Source organism: Brachypodium distachyon, chromosome 4 (assembly GCF_000005505.3).
Source record: "Brachypodium distachyon strain Bd21 chromosome 4, Brachypodium_distachyon_v3.0, whole genome shotgun sequence".
Classification (NCBI taxonomy): domain Eukaryota; kingdom Viridiplantae; phylum Streptophyta; class Magnoliopsida; order Poales; family Poaceae; genus Brachypodium; species Brachypodium distachyon.
This window is the reverse complement of record NC_016134.3, coordinates 5,097,574-5,110,709: the sequence shown is the minus strand read 5'-3', so window position 1 is coordinate 5,110,709 and position 13,136 is coordinate 5,097,574. Positions and strand designations below refer to the sequence as shown.

The 13,136-nt window shown below is 40.5% G+C and overlaps 1 protein-coding gene and 1 pseudogene across 1 annotated transcript; both read right to left on the bottom strand.

Annotated features, from left to right (window-relative positions):
- Window positions 1-8,466: 8,466 nt before the first annotated feature.
- On the bottom strand, window positions 8,467-10,131 carry LOC112268908. The gene is made up of 6 exons (XM_024455177.1): window positions 10,013-10,131; window positions 9,745-9,939; window positions 9,561-9,659; window positions 9,232-9,485; window positions 8,870-8,945; window positions 8,467-8,774 (listed from the first exon to the last, which is right to left on the bottom strand). The coding sequence occupies exons 2-6, from the start codon at window positions 9,799-9,801 to the stop codon at window positions 8,652-8,654; spliced, it is 609 nt and encodes a 202-aa protein (XP_024310945.1). The 5' UTR covers window positions 9,802-9,939; window positions 10,013-10,131; the 3' UTR covers window positions 8,467-8,651.
- LOC112272447 lies at window positions 10,009-13,126 on the bottom strand (annotated as a pseudogene).
- Between the last annotated feature and the right edge of the window lie 10 nt (window positions 13,127-13,136).

Below are 13,136 nucleotides of genomic sequence, written 5' to 3'. Positions count from 1 at the left end.
GCAGAAGAACCTCAGGAACTATGCACAAAACAACCTGTCCATGTGGTATCACCCGTTGTTGATCCTATACAATCATCGTCTCAGGGTATGGCAATAGCAGTAATATACTATGTTTGGCTCATAATTTATTATTGATAATGACTTATGATGATTGTTTATTTTAATAGTACATGGCTAGGAGAAGATAACTGATGTTGTTAATGAAGGTACAGCAGGTTCGAAAAGTACAAATTGTGGCAATGTGAATGAGTTGGTCAATAATTTCCTGCTCACTCCTCCAGGGGAGCATGTGTTAGTAGGTACTTTAGTTTATTGTTATCATTAGTGGTTATTAATGGAAATTGTAAAATTTGTGTAACGAAAACAACAATATGGTCATATAGATCACAATGAAGGTTGTTATGGAGACTTTTACGATCTCCAAGGTCCTGCTGCTCCTGTATTTGATCAGACACCACAATGTACGTTGTCGAATCATTCCATTAATTTATCAACCCACAGATTTGCATACTGACTCAGTACATTCTTCAGGCCCAATGAAGGATGCAGTGGATTTTGTTGACAATCTTATTGAGGAGCAGAACGTGGTGGTTTATCGATCAGGTATTTATTGAATTACTAATTGTTTTTTGTCGTGGAGATTCTTAATTTCTATGGCCCATTTTACAGACAGACCAAAGGTGTACGAAAGGAAGACTGTGGCAAAGAGGAAGTTGGGAGGATTGATGGAGAAGAAGCAAGTGATAAGATTGTGAATGAAGGTGCTAGTACTTTCTAGCGGGTAATGACAAAGTCATGTTATAAAATCTGGTACATGCTTAATGCAACTGGAATCGTACTTTGTAATATTTAGATGGTACATGTTGGACACTCCGTTCTAATGAGGAGAAAGTACCTTTAGCAAGTAGTTCATATTTTGTGGGATTCGGTACCACTTAGTGAACATGGATCATCCTTATGTACTTCCTTATGTACTGTATTTTGGAGTTATCCAGATATGCTGTTGTCTTTCTCAATATTTTGGAAGTGATGTGGTTTTCATATTTCGTATGTTATTACTTCTTATGTACTGTATGCTCCTGTATATAGTTGACGTTGTTTTAGTGCAAACTTGCACTAAAACAAGGACAAGTATTTAGGAACGGAGGGAGTACTATAGTTTGTTAATAATGTTCTATTGTTATTCTCCAAAATAGTACTAATGTACTATTTTCATTGCCGAACTGCGGGGTTAACATTATATTTCGTACAGTGCTATATTAACCTAACGTCTATTCCTTGAAATGGTGTTCTAATTATGTTGTATCGATGTTAGTACTAATGTACTATTGTTAGTTAATGAGGTACATGTTTTAACATAATAAACTGCGTGCTATTCAAAGTATTTTGTATCCATCTTAGTAGTAATGTACTATTGATAGTATGTAATATGTCTTCTATAAAAAGGGGTTCTAACTTTTTTGTATCCATCTTAGTACTAATGTACTATTGTTAGTTCATTAGGTACATGGTTTAAACATACTAGTTTGTGTTGTAGTTTGTAACTATAATTTCCATTGTGTGAAGTACCATGTGAAGTTATGTACTTATGTAGTGTTGTTAATTCATGAGGTACATGGTTCTAACATTATAAATTGGATTTCAAGTATTTAATGTCCATCTTAGTGCATAGGTTTACTTCATGATATACATGGGTTTGGGTTTAACGTAATATGTACGACAGTACTATGTTAAGTGACGTCAATTTGTATAGATTCTTGTAACGGAAAAAATTGACGTTTATTTGTGTACATTGACGTCACTTATTTTTTGACGGAGGGAGTACCTCGTGTCCATGTTAGTACTTTTACTATTCTTACTTATGTTCATAAAATAAAGATAGCACAATAATTAACTTTTTTTGCTAGGTTCGTTGGGGTTAAGCTTCGTTGATTTAATTAACATTACTGCCCTGATAAATTAATGTGAGAAGTTGGTGGGGACCACAAAGGAAGCCTAGGTCTCTCTCTCTCTCCTTTCTCTCTTCACAGCCGGTTCCTCGTCTTTCAACCGCTGCAGTCGCCGGCGACTTGGTTGGACGATTCAGCGGCGGCGACGGCGGGAAATCGATGAGAAACCTGCGGAAAGACATCGGCAACAACCAGGTACCGCTTATATCTGGGATTCGGATGTTCTTCTTCGTAGATTCGATGCTAGGTCTTCGCGTAAGCAGCGCGCTATTGTGCTCTATTTTTTGCTTGCAGTACAGATCTACTGTATGTTGTATGAAGGTTGAGTTATGTACTGCTAAGATCTTGTTGTTTTATTTATTTTTTGCTTGTTTGTCATTCGGTATTGTGATGCAGAGTGTTGAATAGATGTCCTCTGTCCTGTACGAAATTAGTATTATTTTCTGCATATATAGTTCAGTGTGGTAAGAAGTGGATCTGGAATGTACAGTTGTGAACAACATGTTGTATTTTTTTCATTTGGTCGGAATAGAGATCCGAACAAACCTGTTTTCTATTTCCTGTAAGTCAGAACAGTAGATCCATGATTTTGTTTCAGTTGTACGTTGTTGTACTTTGTGTGTACCAGAGGTATAGAGATCAGAAGTAAACGTTTTGTCCAGGAGAGCAACAGATATGGAAGGGACAAGTTTGTTTGCATGTCATGAAGGAAAAAAATTTAACTAATTTTTTTACAACTTGAACAATGTATGTGGGATATATATATATATATATATATATATATATTAGGTTTCTGTTTTTTTGCGAGTACTGAACAATGCCCATGTTGTCTGGTTTTGAAAAATGAAGTTATCTTCATTTGTACAACTGACCTGAAATGTGCACGTATCACTTAGAAGTGTAGTACATATGCGTGCAATGCAGTACTAGACGTTCTGAGTGCTAAGTTAAGTACACGTCATTGAAATAGCCGTTAATTTTTTTAATTTGTTGAAATGACATGCATGTGCAATAAATATAAGTGTACGGGATTCTAAGTGTATTTGAGTATGTATTTTTGTTTCCAGAAGTACGTACTCATTTTTGACATAGTTTATCAATTGTTCGTACCATAGTTACTAACTGTATTGTACCTTCTCTGTTAGATATGGCATCATGCGAGGGAGAAGTTCTGGTTCGGTTCCCCGAGGTCGTGGTACTAGAGGACGCAGCCTTCAGGTGCCATATTTGGAGTCCCAAGTTGTTTGCTTGTCAGAAGCCATCCATTATGAACGAGATGTTCTCCAAATTCAATCATTTCAAGCTGTTATTAATGAAAGATATTTCTTTCGATGGAATGGCAGAGATGCCGAAACATCAATGGAATCGGCAGTTCTCACTGTTTTGTCTGAATCAGACTGATGCTGATGGGGATCCTAAGGAATTTGAGTACCCTGATGGTACAAGAGTACCCATATACCCATCAGATGTACATGATATTATAGGTTTGCCATGTGAAGGAAAGCATATTTCTGTAATAGATGATGAAGTGCCTGAAGAGATGATTGAAGAAGTTAGCAGGGCTCTGGGAGTTAAACAGCTAACAATCTCGACTGTTTCTAATGTCGTGGAGAGCGTAATTGATGAGCACAGCTCGAAGAAAGAACAAGAAGCTTTCAAAATTGGAGTTGTAATTTTATCATTCGCTTACCTTCTTGACTGCAGAGATCGCGATCCAAAGATTCCGCTATATTTGCTTCCTTACCTGAGCACCGTTGAGAAACTTAAATAAGTGAACTATGCAAGGTGTGTGCTTGATATTCTAGGATTTGCTGCCAGGAAGGTGAAAGAAGGGAAGAGAGGCAGTTATTCGACCTGTATTGTGGGTGGTTGCTGCATTGTACCTCAGGTATAGAAAAGAACGTACTTCTAAATTATTTGTATTGTGCCACACATGATGTAATGTTTGTTGAACACTTTTGTGTGCAGATTTTCTATCTTGATAGCATTGACTTTGGCGTACACAAAGCTAGACCAGATGTATTCCCAAGAATCAAGGCTTGTGATAAAGGAAAGCTAGATATGCTCATCAATATTGACAAGAAGGCACATAATGTTGATTTGAGCCAGTGGTACGGTAATTACAAGGTAATTTTAACATCATATGCGCGGTGTTTCTAGGATCAGGTTAATGAATGTGTACATCGTTCTTATGATATGTGACTTCTCTACCAGAGAAACAACAAGATCCATTTTGACCGAAAAGGTAAAGGCATAGGGAGAAGTTATGGTACGCCAAAGAAAAAGAAGTACAGGAGCGATCGACGATCCAGGAAACAACGGCGTTACAATGCTTTGATGACGGTCATTGAAGAGCAGCATGATAACGATGGTTATCTGGTTGAACATCTAAGACGAGAGCTAGTGAAGAGGAAGAATCTTCTTCTCCAACGTATAGCGGACTACATGGATAAGGAGACTTCTTTAGATGAATCTGATGAAGAGACGAGATCTCAGGGACATGGGATGGAAGGTACGTACTGGATGTTCTTTCTAATTTTGAAACGAGTGTTAATTAGTGTTATTTATCCAGCACGTTAAGTTATGAATATGTTTGCAGCATGTGACGGAGCAGAACAATCAATTCACGATGATGCGACATCAGGTTATTTTGATCACATTAGTATGTACACAAATTTCATTGGACTAAGCAATAAATATTTATATAGGTAATCCGAAATTCCAGAAGCCTACTCGAGTAGCAGATGGTTCTGGAGGTAATTAATTACATCTCTGTCCATAGCATGTAGTGTCAGGTTTTCATTTAGCAGATTTATTGCTTTTATGAAATGTACCAGATGTACCAATTATTAACACTGGGAGAGAATTTACAGTACAATCTTCTGGGAATGGTGACAATGTTGTAGAGGATAGCAACATGAGTGAAGTTGGTCAGAAAAGAGGAAACGAAGGTAATGATTTATGTATTTTGTATGGTACATTTTTTTTCGGATGATAATGAAAATTGATAATATATTATGTTATGTCCTAGGAACTTAGGAAGCCAGTCCTCAAAAAGGTAGACCCACATACGTTAGTATTGTCCATTATATATTATAAGGAGGAGTAAATAAACATTAAAGATTAAAAAATTTGCAGATGCAAGAGTGTAGGACTCGAAGAGGTCGCACGCAGAGATATTGAAATTACTGATGTAGAAGGTTAGTACAGCTCCATAATGTATTGTACCTCGTTGTACATTGAATTAACATTATTGTACAAATAATTTTAGCAGGACATGGCCATTCTGCAATTCCTGTGGTTGAAACTGAAGCCCCGAGAAATGTTGAAACTGCAGGTACGCAATCTAAAAAGCGCATGTGCTGTGATATGGATAAATGGTTGGCAGTTAGATTTGTAAGAAGTCATTTAACGCGATGTCATGGTTTTTTGATATGGGGGTACACTAGGCCATGAAGGTAACAATATAGATGTACATTCTTCAATAAAGATTATGGTTGCAGAAGCACTTGGACTGCAGAAACACTCATGCAAAAGACCACCAGGAATGCCACGTGTTCCTGAGTGGAGAATAAGGAGGAAACAAGCTGTGAGGAGGTGACTTTCATTTACATGGCTTTATCTTTTTTATAGTACTGTAGTTGTCTAAGTCGCAACAAATATGTATGTAGGGGTGTACATCCAGAACTTTGTTTTGAAGAAGAGGGGGCAAAAGTGTCATCGCATGGTGCTCCGACACCGGGGGCGTGCGGTCACAGCCCCCTTTTAGGTTCGGTATGGGCGTCGGGGTTCGCCCCGGCGATCGCCGGCTCGGCCGATGGGCCCTGAGAGGCCGGCGAAATGATGTACTAGAAGTACGCGCTAATCAAAGAACCCCTGCACGCACGTTTTTACCCAGGTTCGGGCCACCCGGAGGTGTAAAACCCTACGTCCTGCTTGTCTGAGCTGGTATTGATTGCAGATCAAGTGTTTTACACCTTGGTGGGGGAAGGTCCCCGGGCTCTCTTTCTCTCTTCCCTTGCCTACGCTACCTGCTACCCAGAGCTAAACAAACTTGCGGACGTGGAGCCTTTTTCCGGGACTGAAACCTACCGGAACCCCAACTCAGCAAAACTTGACCCTTTTGACCGCTGGCGAGGGTCCTCCTTTTATACTCAAGGGGATGCCACAGGTGCCACGGTGCATGGGCTACAAATGTCGAGCGGAGAGGCATACAGCTCTCCCTCAATGAGCTGGTGGCGCGCATGGACGCCACCTCCGCCGCTAGGAGTCTGAAACCCTAGAGTAGGATTGGACAGCCACTGTTCACTTGACTTGGACGGGTAATGCCCCTCCTGTCGGCTCATTTAATGAGCCGTGCGCCTTACTTCTTGCCCCGGTGGGGCCACGCACCCCACGCCCGCCACACGCCCGCGTGGCACTGTTGATCTGCTCACTGGGCCCCGCTCTTGAGGCGGAGGCATGCGCCCGGGAACCCCTTGTCCCGGCAAGTCGCTCCCCGGGAAGCGCCTGGGCCCAACGCACCCGGGAACCTCCCCCGGGAAGCAGCTTCCCGGGAGGTGCCCAGGCGGGAATATTCCCCGAAGCCCCGCTAGCCCTTCTGGGCTGGTAGCTTGCCGGACTGCTCGTAGCCGCTGCCCGAGATGGAACCTTCCCAGGAACCCGGGGACGGGGCCCACGCGTTGCGCAGCGGTGGTACCCCAGGTGCCACTGGTGTGACAGAAAGAAGATGTGCAGGAGGAAGTTGTCCGTATAGGATTGAACAGCACTGTTCAATCAAGTGAGTATTTGAAATACAGACGCAGAGTCATCCATGGCTTCGAATTAAGTGAATAATGCTTCATTTATTATTTATTAGATAACGCGGAGTTAAGTGCGAACAAGAGAATTCAGGCTGGTACGTTATGTGTTACATAATTTGATAATGCGAGGAGTACTTATTTATGTACATGATGTTTTGTCTGTTTCTCAATTGCAGGTGAAAGCGTGAGTGAAGACTTTAGTATTAATAACGTACTTGATGATATTGAAGCTGCTGAACACATCCACGCTGAAGGACAACAACAGTTTGATGAGACATCAGGTTTCCGTACTTTTATTATGTTCGATGACAGCGTTGACGATAGAAAGTTAAGATGTTAAATTGTTTGCAGATAAAGCTGGTGCAGAAGAGGCATTACCTGCTTGTGTCGTAGAACCAGCAGTTGTTGATGGAAAAGAATCATCATTTGATGGTACTTGTCATATAGAAGGAATAATGTTTGTTCTTGCTGCAAAATTAAGTTGTGGTATGATTTGTAATGTTGTTTGGTAGTTCCAAGAGGAGAGCGTACGGAGAACATATTAGATGGTGAGCACGGTGGGACGGGAGGATCGGGAAGTACAAATTCTGGCAATGTGCATGACTTCATTAACAGTTTCTTCCTAACACCACCAGGTGACGAGACGTTAGGAGGTACGGTATTTATAATTTGCAAGGACCTGTATGTTGTTGAACTTTGTCATATGCTTAGCCTATGCAATGGGTACTTAGCAAGGTTGTCAAACATGTAGGGAAAGAGAAGGATGCCCCTAAGTTGGGTGAGAAGGAGGTTGTAGAAGAGGCAGTGGAGGCGAAACCTAAATCTTCAACTGGAGAGGAAGATGCATCAGGTCTGAAGATGTTATAGTTTGAAGTCCAGTTTATTGTAGTGCAGTTTATTTTAGTGCAGTTTATTGTAGTGAGATGTATCATTCTGAACGCAGAAAATTCTGTTCAAGGCGGCGAGATTTTAGTGTACACAAGGCGTAACACGCGGAGTATGAAGAATTGTGGCGGAGATGCAAGTAATCATGTCACAAGTGGAGGCGGCAGTACTGTGTAGTTGTTTTATGGAATTATGTATGCATTTGGCGAAACAATTTGTTATTTTAGGAGTGAAGGCGGTAGTAAGATGTCACTGCGCTTATTGCAAGTACTTGATGATCGAGTCCATGTCACTGCGGTGATTGCAAGTAGTTGTTTGTGAACATTTTACTCATGTACGAGATTTAACTGTAGTAGTTGTGAAGGTTGAGGTTAGCGTGTATGTAATAATGAAGACATGATGGGCGATGAGAACATAAGTGAATGAAACAAGATTTTTACGTGACATGACATGAGAAAATTAGTACGAGATGGTACATGAGAAGATAAGTACATTAAGGTATATTAGAAAATAAGTACATGAAGTTCTATCTGTTAGTACGTACGTAAAGGCCATGAACATTGAAACAGAAGCACACCTTACGGTACATTAGAAGACTTTGGTTGAGTTGAATTAAGGAGTTTTTCATGTTTTGAAAAACTGGTACATCATGGTACATGAGGATAGGACGGCCGTACCTTACGGCACAGGATAAGAGGACAGGAGTAGTTGAGCATGGATGAGCAGTATGATGCATAATTAGTGCAAAGAAGCTGTGTTATGTGGACAGTACATTAACTTAATGAGAGGTCACAAAGGACAGCATAATAGAAGTTGATAACCCAGATGGGAACATCACATTATGGGCAGATTACGGGCAGTACTTAGTACAGATAACAAGTTCTGAAACAAAAGGAATTCAACTGATATAATTTAGACAGGCAGAGAACTGAAGCGGGTAAAACAGACAACTTGGACGGATGGAAGACTGGGCTTTATCTATAGATTGACACAATTTGGTGCAACATTTGAGCGTCTAAACTTGTCTCCAATTTGGTGGGTCGATGATCTTCAGTATGTGGATTGGTAGTGTGGCTTTGTTGTTCTCCATGGTCAGCAGTTCATGAAGAAAGGTATGCTGCAATCTTGAATAACCATTCTAGGATGTGAACAAAGAATATATATGCAGCAATTAGTAATGAATGTGACACAATAATGCAGCAAGCAATGATTAGTGGAAGATTTAGAACTTACCAGTGTCAGTGGCTGCTCCAATTCTTCCCCATTGTAATTGCGTAGACAATGCAGCATGCACAATCCGCTCTGATTCCTGAAGTACATATATGTTTTACTATTATGTTGTTCACAGATTAGCACATAGCAAACATGATCGAAAGTACTTTGTTGTCCGTATATATGTACCATGGATGTTGTTGGTAGTACCTTTACATATAAGAAAGTAGAAATTGATTGAATGTACATTTCGAAGTTTTGTACTTGTAATAGCATTGGAAGTACTGCTGCGAGTACAATTTGGCAGATGGCAGTGGGTGCGATTGAAGTACTTGTATTAGCTGAACATTGTGAAATAATGGTGTTATTTATTTTTTCCTTACTTGGTGAACTTGTCGTTGGTGAGAACAGGATAGACGTGAGGCCAATCTTTCTTCTGTGGATTCCAAATTTCATAATACTTGCTGAAGCAATGGAAGAGCTTCTCATGAATGACGTCAGCGTAATGAGCCTGCAATACTTTGATTGCGGCTAATTCGAGATGCAGCCCCAATGGATCAAGTACATGAATAATCTCTTCTTTCATGTCAAACATGTAGGCACACCAGGATTGTTCAATAAATGAAGGTACGGTGAACTACAATAAATATTTGTTAGATATCAAGTATAATTGAATGAATGTAAAGATATCACATCTGTTAGGAGTTATTACCATTGTAGTGCAGGACATGTTGTACGTTATGTCGTCGCCAATGAATTGTTGCTGGATTGATAACAGAGGTGTGATGTCGTCTTCTGCTATCGCACATACCTGTTTTTGTACATAAGTTTCCTTCATAGTACCGGAATGGTGAAAACAAGAAATTTACGATGATTAAAGTTTGATTGAAACGTACAGAGAAATCACTCTCGAGGAGATGACGCCAACGCATCCTTGAACTAGTTGGTCCCATCTTGGAGTCTAGTTGCGTTAACCGCCTTACAAGAAGGTCGCACAATTCGAAGTCAAGACGTCGTCACGAATTAGTTGATTCTGTTTTGCACTGCCAGGCATTGAGATGTACCGAGGAAATTCATTGGTGACCCATGGCCTGGATAAGAATGTGCATAGTTAGCATAGTGAGTATACTTCAAGTTTGAGAGTGGAAAAGTACATGTGCTTACATTTTCAAGTACTGTGGAGGCGCATCAGCACACCATTCCATGAGACTAACCATGATGTCACCATCAGGTTTCGGATGTATGTATCCTTCTGACCACGGTGAGGGTGCAAACTTGCCTACCCTGGTTTGACGTTTGCAAGGTGGTGAAGCAGATGCTGCACCAAACAGTACCTTACTCTCCGCGCAGTCCACATCCTCTGTCCTCATAATCAAATCGACCATGTTACCTTTCATGGATAATTTAGTAGCTGCTGGAGAACCAGGAGCCATTAGATCTTGTGGTGATGTTTTCTTGGAGCAGTCACCGGAAGCTGCGAAGGATGGAACAGAATAGATGTCAAGATCAAAAGAAGGTGGTTCAAAGTCCATGTTGCTGAACATAGATCTCCTGCCATCTATTTGTGGAAGGAATGAAAAGAATAATTATGAATATAGCTGTTGATTGTAAAATTAGGCATGTAATGTAAGTTACCTGAGTTAGCGGTCTTTGATTTCTTGTTTATTGCATCATTGAATTGAGATGAGGACCTCTTGGGGGTGTCCTCTAGACATTTCATTGAACGCACAGGTGATGTACAGTCCTTGCTTTGAGCTAGAATGGCAACATTTATATCTTAGATCGTTGGAAAAATTTAAAGATTGAGTTATGTGAAAGAGCACCTTCAAATTGAGAGTTAGGTTGATCTTTGTTATCTCCTCTTTTGACAGAGCTGTTCGCGGAAGCTGGAGGGAAAAGTGGTACCCGGTTGAGAATACTATATTTTATGATGTATTAATAGGAAGTGTAGATGTACCTTCTGTTTTTGAAGTTGAAGCTGATTGTTGCGGTGGTAGTTGGGGTACTCCAGAGATGAATGTGCATATCTTGTCAGCAAGCCATAAGTTTTGGTGCAGGAGATGACTCTTCTCAGCAGTGTGCCTTTCGTTCATTGCTCATACCATTGTTGCATTATATAGTTTCAAATCATTCGCGAGCGTTGTATTGCACTGGATGATTTTGATGTGAACATGTTAGTTATGAGTACGTAAGAGTTGATGGGAAAGAACATTTATCGTTTTCTTACGAGAGTAGGGTATTTTTCTCAGAGGAATTGAGGCAAGGTTGCTGTGTTGATTGGAAGGCTGGTTCCGGAGATGTTGGTATGGAAGGACAAATGGGAGTACTTTGTCCAGATCCTGCAGGCAGAGGAAGTGGCCGGGCTATATTTGGTGACTGGTTGGGAACGAGGACCGTACCCCTCATATTGAACCGCATGGCATCGAGATGTTATTTCAGGAAGAAGTACTATATGATATGAAATAGATTACATGGAGAATGAGATGATGGCAGATGGTACCTGCTTGGCTCCATAACAACCTCCGAGCTTAGCATCAGCTAATATAAGCTTGTTAAGTACTTCTGTTGGAAAAGCCTTCATACGAGGGAAAATATTCTTTCGAGGTTGTAGTGGTCCAAGTAAGAGATATCTAGATAGTGGATCTAAGAAGTAAACAATATGAAGTGAGTACGCAGGAAGTTTAAGTACATGTAGAATTAAATCAATGAGGGTCAATATGGTTGATAGAAGAAGTGGTACATTAGGGTACATGTTGACTGGAGCTATAATTACACGATTGTACACTAGGGAGAGGCATTGAAAGGAAGGAGTAGATTACGTTTACGTTTTATAAATAAGAAATACATTAGGGTATTTTATGTGTACCTGCAGAAATATGTGACAACCAAATATGTTGGAAACAACTTTGTTCATGGATAAGTCAGCCTGTACTTTTTGAGTTGCCTCAATGATACCTTTCAGAACATACGCACACCAGTTGTATTCACCAATCTCTTCGGTACAACGCAAGGCGCCAAGGAAATCAATATTGACATGATCATACTTTGTAGATGGTGAAAGGAGATGACCCATAACAAATAATAACAAATGCCATCTTGAATGCATCCTTCTATAATCTTGTGCTTTCTTCTGACAAATCCATGAGGACAATCTTCTCGGCATCTTTGAGGCTGATCTTGGTCATGGATATACCAGCTTGTTCACGAATGTATGCCATGGCCGTATCCGATATTTTAGTTTCAGGTCCCAGTACATCGCGAAGCCCGCATGGAATACCAAATACTCTATTGACATCCTGAGGTACAAAGGGGAGCCTCCGAATTGAATCCAGGACGATTGCGGGGTCTATGCAATCAACATGCCGAAGGAGCCAAGTACTGAAAATGTGACTAACTGAATTCCATAGAGGCAGTTCCAATAGTCCGCCAAAACCTATTTCCTTGACCAACTGCCTTTTGATTGGATTGAATTTCTTGATAATCCAGTACAGGGTCTTCGCGGAGGTCCTTGATGTTGCTGACTTAGTTGTTGCAGAAGTTTGACTTTCATCATTGCTATCGTACTATGTGACTTCATCAGTACTATCAGAATGTGCAGCAGGTCCTTTGAGCTGGCAGAAAAGAAGTAGCACTGCAATGAATTGTGAGTTGAATGATGAAGTACAACATTGTGTGGAAACAGTGGAGATACATGAGGGCACGTTAGGTTGGTGTATTAGATGAAGAGGTAGATGATGGTACATGTTGTGACATCATTGAGTGGAAAACAATATAATGTAATGACATATAAGAAGAAATACATGAGGGTACATTACGTTGGTGCGTTGGAAAAAGGGGTACATTAGGGTCAATTTGAGTGGAACCAATAGAATTGATTGGGTTCATGTGGACTGAAGCAGCAAGTACGGCAACATATAATTACGGCAACATATAAGTCAGCAAGATGACATGGATACATTAGGGTACATTGTTCGGGACATGATTGAGTGGAAGCAATAGAAGAGTGGATCCATGTTGACTGAAGTAGGAGGAAGGAAACATAAAGTACATGCTGATTGAATGGAAGCAATAGAATTGAGTGGGTCAATGTTGACTGAAGTAGCATGAAGTACATGGAAGTAACATTACATATAAGATGAAGTACATGAAAGTACTATACTTTACATGGGGTACATTTGAAGAAGAGCGTATGAAGAGTTAAAGAACTAGGTGGTGGAAGAAAGCAGAAGATTGGGGTACATTATAAACAAGTAGTTTGCGTACCTTGGAAAGACTCATTTGTTCGAAT

Coding starts and splice junctions, on each gene's coding strand:
- LOC112268908 (XM_024455177.1), bottom strand. CDS start 9,801: ATGGGACCAACTAGTTCAAGGATGCGTTGGCGTCATCTCCTCGAGAGT. Junction 9,486..9,560: donor ACATGTCCTGCACTACAATG/GTAATAACTCCT, acceptor TATTTATTGTAG/TTCACCGTACCTTCATTTAT. Junction 8,775..8,869: donor TGGAGCAGCCACTGACACTG/GTAAGTTCTAAA, acceptor TTCACATCCTAG/AATGGTTATTCAAGATTGCA.